This window comes from Macrobrachium nipponense, chromosome 10 (genome assembly GCF_015104395.2).
Source record: "Macrobrachium nipponense isolate FS-2020 chromosome 10, ASM1510439v2, whole genome shotgun sequence".
NCBI lineage: Eukaryota > Metazoa > Arthropoda > Malacostraca > Decapoda > Palaemonidae > Macrobrachium > Macrobrachium nipponense.
In genome coordinates, this window is record NC_087204.1 from 96,570,919 (window position 1) to 96,580,206 (window position 9,288).

At 35.1% G+C, this 9,288-nt stretch overlaps 1 protein-coding gene across 1 annotated transcript in view; it reads right to left on the bottom strand.

Moving 5' to 3' along the window:
* LOC135223785 (mini-chromosome maintenance complex-binding protein-like) overlaps window positions 1-9,116 on the bottom strand; it is a 21,983-nt gene extending 12,867 nt beyond the window's left edge. The window contains 8 exon segments of the mRNA XM_064262574.1: window positions 1-168; window positions 374-546; window positions 734-908; window positions 1,502-1,650; window positions 2,836-2,937; window positions 4,512-4,694; window positions 7,066-7,151; window positions 8,762-9,116. Coding sequence (XP_064118644.1) covers window positions 1-168; window positions 374-546; window positions 734-908; window positions 1,502-1,650; window positions 2,836-2,937; window positions 4,512-4,694; window positions 7,066-7,151; window positions 8,762-8,819 — 1,094 coding nt within the window. The 5' untranslated portion in view covers window positions 8,820-9,116.
* Between the last annotated feature and the right edge of the window lie 172 nt (window positions 9,117-9,288).

The following is a 9,288-nucleotide window of genomic DNA, read 5'->3' on the forward strand; positions in this document are numbered from 1 at the left end:
TCTGCTGCAAGTGCATCACCCATGAAAGCTTCCTGCAGTAAATGTCGCAAAACCTCCCGGGTCTCTCTCATGTTCCCTATATTATCTACAGCATCCGTGCTAGTATGGAGATCAGGTGGCAGAAGTGGGTTGGTGTGCTTTAGTAGGCGTACTGTTAAGGCATGTATTCTGGAATGATTACAACAAAATAATAAATAATTAAGTAACGGTTTGTACAAAATTACAATAACATAAATAAATTAAATAGGCAAAAAGTTCTATATGTAACTCATAAAGGATATTAAAATAAATGGGACATAACTTTCAAGTATGGAATCACATATATACACTGTAGAGCAATAGTAATTTTTGTCATAAATGAAAAGGAATTTACCTAGGAACTAATGAAGGAGGGGGACAATGTGCAGCTTCTTCTTCTACATCCATGGCACCCATACAGTCATCAGAGCCATCTTGCTCAGGATTAGAGGCAAGCGCAGGATCTACTGACAATATTCCAACTACTTCAATAACTTCATTTAAGGCTAGACTTTGGTCACCATATATCTGAAATGAGGATCCATATGTTAAATTTGGTAAATTTGGAAGTAAAAGATTGTAAATTATTTCACAAAAGACTTATCTCTTGTATGTAGAACTATGAAGAAACTAGACATAAGTAACTCATTGTACTATAATGTTAGCAAAAAAAAAAAACTTTTGATATCAAGCCTATAAAATGGTGCCCAACTACCTTTAGCAAACATGGAGTTCCTTTCATGCCAGGAAGAGGGAAATTCAGATTAGTTGCGTTGTCTACAGCAACACCCGGATTACTTGTGCTGGGCCCACCATTCTCACTGTTTTCGTTCCCTCCAGTTCTTATGCGTTTGTTCTCTCCTGACAGGCTATTTGTTTCTGATTCCATGCTGCAGAATACAGAAATCAAACTTACAATTACTTATATAACTAAAATTTTTGTCCATATAAACAAATAACCTTGTTTCATGGAAAGTTGATTATATCAGTTTGGGGCTATGTATACACAAACTACAACTGATAACTGTAATGAAAAAAATAATTAAATCCACTCATGCAATTTGCCAAGAAAAAAAAGAGGGCTATGCATGTTTCCTACTAACATTAAGTGAGGAACAAGAAGCAAGAATAAAATTAATATAACCACATAACTTACTATACTACTCATACTGATCTCAAGATGTACATAGTATCTTTGTATTTCATTGACATACAATAATATTTTCATTAGTGCAGCAATATGATTAAGTTTTCAGAAACCTCTGAAACAGGTAGAATATCATTGGACACTCAAATTACAATCAAGACATGATAGGAAAAGTCACAGATAAATCTATAAACCATTACAATATATTCTGACTAAATTCCCTTCTCACCAAATCAGCTAGCAATGACCATATGATGCATAAGGACAATCAGATGTCACACTAAATGGAATAATTGCAGTACCTTGAAAATACTAAGAACTATGAAATTCACACACCTTTCTGTCTGGCCCTCTGTCAACTGTCCACCAGAGGACTCCTGGCAGGTTTCAGTATTTTCTTCTTCACTACCCATGTAGCGCTTTGATCTTGAGCTACTTGTAGAAGTGCTTCCCTCATCAAGACAAGGATTTCTTTCTTTGTATATCTGAATATCAACAACAGCATAAAAATATATATGCAAAATAAATTAAAATTAAATGAATTTGCACTGCACCCAAATCTTCAAATTCAATCATTATGTTCTAGTATGAGTGTCTACCGTTCTCCTTCAGGAACATTCAATATGCATAAAACAATTTTAAATGAAACAAGAATCACAATGTTATCTCTAAATTGGAAAAAAACCCTCCCTTTTACTTTTGTATCAGCAATACAAAGGGCTTAACCTTAGCAACATGTTAAATTATGATTAACAGAAACAAGTTTAAACACATCCAAATCTGTGCACCAGTTATGTTAAAATCTACTGCAATTTTTATGGACTAATCTACATTAGCTGTCATAATTAAAGCAAGATAGACACAAAGTAAATTTGGAAGCATGTTGTGAAAGGAACAAAGGGAAAACATGAAGATTAAATGATAGAAAGCAATGAAGAATCCTGACAGGACTGCTCTTTGTCCTTATCATTCCTGTACAAGCACAATGCTCTCTCACCTTTGCAATGAGTTAAAAAAAAAAAAATTCAAGTATAAAACAATTTCACAAAAGGTCTTTTTTTTGTGTGTATGGCGTTTTTACGTTGTATGGAACCAGTGGTTATTCAGCAATGGGACCAACAGCTTTATGTGACTTCCTAACCACGTCGAGAATGAACTTCTATCACCAGAAATACATCTCTCACACCTCAATAGAATGCCCAAGAATCGAACTTGTGGCCACCGAGGTGGCAGGCCAAGACTATATCAATCACGCCACTGAGGCGCTACAAACAAAAGGTCTTTTCCTATCTAGCTTTTTTAATTTGCCTTTTACCTTTGTCCAATTTTCACCTCTCATATGTGCAAATATTTTAAAATAACCTATAAAACATTACTCTTATATCTTGTGGCTAAAATCCCCACAGTGTACGTATGATGGTCAAGGAAAGAGGCACCAAAAAACACATTACTACAATCTAAGCATTCCTTATTTAAAATTATTCATGATGCTACAAAATTATTCATGATGCTAACATTCCTTATAAAAAATTATTCATGATGCTAACATATTTTAGACTAAGTCTACAAAATTTTACTGGATTTTAGATTGAAAGTGATTGACCTTGTAGCTATTATTTCGAAACTAAACAATATACCATATTACAAACAACTACTTCAGGAGTACTTACATCTGTAACCCACTGGTTTTCCCCTGGAACTGGGACACAATAGTAAGTCAGCCGATCTCCCGCTTCACAACGTGGAGAGTCCATCATTATTTCTTCTCCAACCTAAGGATAATAGGAAGTCATGTTAACTGCAAGACCCAATTGTTTGTTTATTTGTATGGTGTTTTTACGTTGCATGGAACCAGTGGTTATTCAGCAACGGGACTAACGGCTTTATGTGACTTCCGAACCACGTCGAGAATGAACTTATATCACCAGAAATACACATCTCTAACACCTCAATGGAGTGCCCAAGAATCAAACTCGATTGTGAATGTTTCATTATCTTTAGTTTTCATTCTATATGTCCAACTGTTTAATCATGCAAAAATCACTGAAAAGTTGGTGACTACTTTGAATTAGCATGCATAACCTACACTGAAATTTATTAATTATGGGTCAGGTATATGATTCCCTAAATCTCATCTGTCATAAACTGCATTATAAAAACAGAAAACATGTGTTGGAAAAAAAAAAAAAAAAAAAAAAAAAAAAAAAAAAAAAAAAAAAAAAAAAAAAAAAAAAAAAAAAAATAGTAATGGCTTTTCAGCTTAAATATTTTTAACACTGGTACTATACAATCATCTCAGAATACACATATAAGCTCCAGTGAACTAAATAACCGATTAGTAATAAACCTTACAAAAAACAATAAATAGTTTTTATGAACCATAAAAATGTGCCATAGGTTATCTATCACTGTCAAAACCTTCTAAAAGGGGAGTATATTACTGAGTCAGCTGGTTTGCTGGCAAGAGTATGCATGCAATTTTGTGTGGAGTTTCTGTAAATTCTACCAATGGTTGTTTCATGTGACTGCCAACAAAGACAGTAATGTAACTTCTGGGGAGAAAAGATTGTTCAGCCTTTTCTCCAGATGTTCCATGCTTTGGAAAAGCAACACTAGACACCATTACAATTTTTGTATACAAATTTAATAACCAGAAAAAACTGTATGACAAAGTTATATCTCGTCTTAACCTCAAAGACTTTATATGAAAGCAACCTACTATTTACAGATATGGTTATTATATCATAATCACTCATATCTATTTATATTCATATAATGTATAAAATTATACAGCAAAGAAAACTGTAAATTCAACAAAACTCACCTTATAAAGGATGGGCTTATGTACAAATCAACAACCCCCCAACCCTTTAAGACTGCATCAACCATCGATCAATATTTGACCCCAAAACAAACATCAAATATCAATGACAGACCAAGATAAACAAAAATACTAACAGATAATTATGCTGCAATCTCTTGTTCATGTAAGAAAAGTCTTTATAACTTTCCTTCCCATTAAAGTTCAATAAGATTTGTCATTATTGTTGAGAGCTAACAGATAATGGGAGTTCGAGTACTGCCAGTTTTGAGTGACATAAATCAGACAGAGAGTTAGCAAGAAGCAGCTTCCCAAGATCTTACTTATATGACAGCCATATAGCAAACTTTCGTAATGATGTACAGTCTTGTGGAAAATACTCCTTCTAGTGGCAGGATACTCACCATGGAGAATCACTCAGATATCTTACAATGTATGCCATACCAGTCACTGTTATCAAATACTTCTGAGTTTTGCATGCAAACATCAACTAAGCAGAAACACTAAGAATAACATACTACATACCCCACATTCTGCAATATCCCTGTAACGGCCAGGACGTAGACGTACTGCTCCAGTTTTCGTGTCCTTCACTTCATACTTGTCAAAGTAGAACTCATTATCAAACATGTCCTGTATCATTCCTCTGAATCGCACCACTTGATTTGATCGCAGATGATGCAAAGGTGTCTCATTAATCCATGGCAGCTAAAATAAAATAAAAATTCAAGTCTAATCAAGAAGTAATGCTGTAATGCATGAACCACAGTCTACAAAATTCATATGAAGTGTCCCAAAAAAAGGACATTAGGAAAACAGTTTCTACAATTACTAATTACGTACAGTATTATACTTCCATTTCAGAGCAGTTTAACCAAGTGGGTTCTTCAAATAACTCCATAAAATGATCCTGTAAATTCTATTTTTTGTTACCACTAGCAATAAAAATATGCCAAATTAGTGAATACACTGTACATTATATCTCAATACTGCATTTCTTGGTGAAGACACATATCAGTCCAGAAAAGTGGGAATTTATTGTAATAACTTTATCCAACGAAGATGTCTGTGAAGTAAGAAAACATTTTGATGCACAAAGAATAATTTTCAAAGTAAAGGACTCTCAGTATAATGGTAATAAATACCAACTTTATCTGAAACTCAAAAATTCTTTCTGCTACAGAAAGTCATTACAATATTATTCTGAGCTACTAACAGTATGTATGGACACAGCAAAAGAAAGTACCCACGAAGATGGATATATGGAGACTGAGCAAATGACCCTAATGTGTAATGGAAGTGAAGCAAGAATCAGAGGGAGTGGACAGGGCTTAACCAACCCTGCTATTCATGCAAAACATTAATGGCGCCCCTTTGTTTGCAACAGGGATTAGTATCCCTATCCCATTATTTTGTATATTATTCTGTTACCGGCATGTTTTTGCCTTAACTGAACTTAGGTTGCCATTAATGAGAAAATGAGATAGTCATTGAAAGTAAAATTATAGCTTTATAATATCATCAACATCTGAATATTGTTCATCAACAGAAAAGCTAAATTATAGCTTTATAATATCATCAACATCTGAATATTGTTCATCAACAGAAAAGCTGAGTTGAGTGTCACTGACTATTTCCCAAAGCTATTAGCAAATTGTTATTTGAAGGCTATGTTTCAGAAATTTAATGATAAAAAAAATGCAGGTTTTCATTTTAAACTTTACCTTACTTTTTTCTATCTTTTAAATTTGAACAATCTGAGAAAACAGTAGTAGTATATGTGATAGTAAATGATTATGAGTCAGCTGATATACCACTGCAACCTACGATATTAAGAAAATCACATGAATTGGGCTTATGTATATTAATGTAAATGAGAAAATATTACACAAATTATCAATGATAACACTCATATTTGCATTATTAATTATAATATATATTGCACTATTCTTACTTTTCAATGAAATCTGGTTTCAGTGTTTCTGTTCATAGAGGCGCAGGCGAATGGCACGAACGGCAAGATGTCAACAATCGTCCAAATAAAATACAAACTTGAAATGTATATGAAAGTTCGGTGAACTTTCCAATGTTTGCTGTTGTGTTTACAATATGTATAATTCCTTAAAATTATTTGGTGAAAATTAAAACATTAACTTCAATTATTGGAAAATAAGGGAATTTTCCATCTCTCATAGATAGTATTGCAGCACATTAACTAGATTTTCTTCCTATTATATTCAGAGAAAAAATATAGTAATCGATTTAGAGTAAAATAGACTCTAATCATTGCACATTAAAAGAGATAAACGCAGTTACTTTTGTATGGAATCCCGTAAGAAAATTCACTTTTGGGTAAATAAGCCGTTGACTCTACCCCCTTTGTTGCTGATTGGTCCACCAGAAACTTGCTTCAACCAAGGACAAATACACAGCCTCCTTTATTATTCCACCAAAGAAATACAGTGGATTCATTTCTTGATTTCTCTTTATAATAGCTATGTGCAACTTCAAGTAACGACCAGAACTATCCAAGAGGGCAGCTGAATAACTGCTGTTCAAGACGTCTGTGACACCAAATAAGTAAGGGGGCCTGGGGATGAAACAAACCCTCCCAAAAACACATCAGAACAATTAAACACATCAGAACAATTAAAGCTTACAACTTGTAATCCAAACCAATGTCATCTATTAAAATTACATAGGATACTTAAGCTGAAGTTAAAAGATTTAAGATATACTATATGTGGGCAGTCTTCGGTTATCAGCAGGGCTTCTGTTCTCGGTGGGGTACTGATAACCAAAAACTGCCATTAGCAGAAACTCGGTGATTTACGGCGCTTATGGTGCCAATAACCGGTTAATGGTGCCTCTGTTAGGTATGTTATGGCGCCAAAATTCTATTATTGGGCCATTATGGTGCCGATAACCAGAACTTGGCACGTTATGGCACCATTGCGGATTTTATAGCGCTAGATAATCGCCACAAAACCTTGTTCCGTCCATAACCGGGGACTGCCTGTATAGCAGTGCCTGCGTCAATTTTGACAATACAAATTCAACAGAAAATCAATCAACTTACCCGATTCAAAACAGAGGGCTTGTTTGCTTCATTTTCAAAAAATTCCTGGGCCTTTTGCTTCCACTCTCCAGTTGGGCCGCATTCCTCTGTTGTTGCAAATAACAAAACTCATTAAGTACAGTACCCTTATTAAAACAATTAAATTGCAAGAAAAATTAGTTTTTCTTAAAAAACTGTCCATTTTCCTTCACAGATACCAGTTTAAGTAACAATTACAGAAATCCAGTACCTTTTACAGAGGTATGTTTGTACTAAAATGATCAAAGAAACAACTGGAAGCAGTTTAGTTGCATGTCGGAGAAATAAATTATAAAACAATTCAAACAGCAAGTGTAAGATATTTACATAAACTACCTTTCATTAGAGGCAGTTCAAATATTTTATGGATATAACTATATACTAGGTTATTGTCTAACATAACTCTGGGAACCATCGATGAAATATAGATAAATATAGTAGGGTAAAAAACCGCTTGGTACAGGGGTGGACCATGTACGATCAATGTGTACAACCCCAAGAAAAGTACATTATAACGCGTCCTGACACCGGAGTAGAGGTCTTTAGCTCCGTTTCTCACCAACAACAAGTCGCGTCTGATGCCCATCTCTGATGTCAGGACGCGTTATAATGTACTTTTTTGGGGGTTGTACACATTGATCGTACATGGTCCACCCCTGTACCATGCGGTTTTTTACCCTATGTCCCAAATCCTCTGATCAGTTTACAACCATAGTTGATCCACAATCAACATAAACTGCAAATTGTTTTTCATCAACATGCAAAGGATCAAACCAAAAGCATGAAATTAAAGTAAGCAATAAAATGCAGTAGGTTAAGGCAGGAGTGATAAAGAATGTCAAGTCGCCAGTGAGGCATCCTAGACTAGCTGAAGGTTGAAAGTAAGGAACAAGAAATTTAGCCCAAAAGCCAAGTGCTGAGACCTAGGCTATGAGGTCATTCACAGCTAAAATGGAAACTTAGAGTAAAAAGGTTTGAAAGGCATAACAGCAGGTAAACCTCGCAGTTGCACCATAAAACAACTAGTAGGAGTATACCTAGCTATTAGGAAAGGGTGGAAAGCCAGATGGAAGAATGAGAATACCTACCTCCTAGTAGGTACCTATGAATGAAGGTACAGTAGGTAAAAGGAATGAAAGAAGTTGCAACTGGGAGCTGAAGGGATGCCGCAAAGACTCTAAAGTAAAGCCTACAGTGCACCAAGTGAGGTGTACTGACGGCACTAGACTAGCCACGGGGAGCTCAGGTTGGGTTGCATCTTTCCATTAAGTTATGATTTACTAGGCCTATGGGAACCTAGCTACTAGGCTAAGTCAGTTTGGGTAAGTAAGTGTTGAGGGAACAGGGGTCTGGTTGGGTAAATAAAAAGAAAACACACACAAATGCCATAGGTAATTACGTAGTAGCTACTAGTAATTAATCAGCATCTGGGGAGCCTTGCACGCTACCTTATGGGTTGCGGTACCCATTACCCTATCTCTGCTAAAATAAGTAGTTATTTCATTTGTAGGACTGGGAGTAGCTTGGGCTTGCTCTAATAAAACATGGCATATTGTTCCAACTGTTAGTACTAGAACTGACAAATAAAATATAACCTAACTAAAATATACTAGTAACAATTTACATTACTACCTTAGTACCTTCAATCACTTTTACAATTACTAGGCTACCTACTTACCGAAAAATCTATCAACAATTCTGTGTGGTGTCAGGGTCCAGTCATCAAGGCCAGGCATGACGAGTGTTTGAGACTGGAGTATGGAATCAGACGAATAAAACGTGAATAAAGTAACTAATTAATTTCGGAAATAAAGTGGAGAGCCTCCCGCCTTGTGCTATCACAACACATGCACGAGTTTCCGATTAGCGCTACAAAAATTAGCAAGATGTTCATAGACCTTAACGACTACAATAATAACCAAAGAATTTGAGAATAAACGTCATGAAATGACAACGCGTCTATTATTGATATTTAAATGATGCTGTGTGTTAAAAAAAAAAACTTCAAATAAATTGATTTGGGGTCGAGCCCGAGATTAGCACACATTGCTCACAATAGCACATTCAGCATGTGCAATACTAATCCACTTGTTGTCGTCTGCTCTGTTTACGTCGTGAGGAGCAGTTTTGGCGGGTAAGATTTATAGTAAAATGCATTATAAACACCGTATAAAATAAAGATATATAATTCAACAGTTATGATTC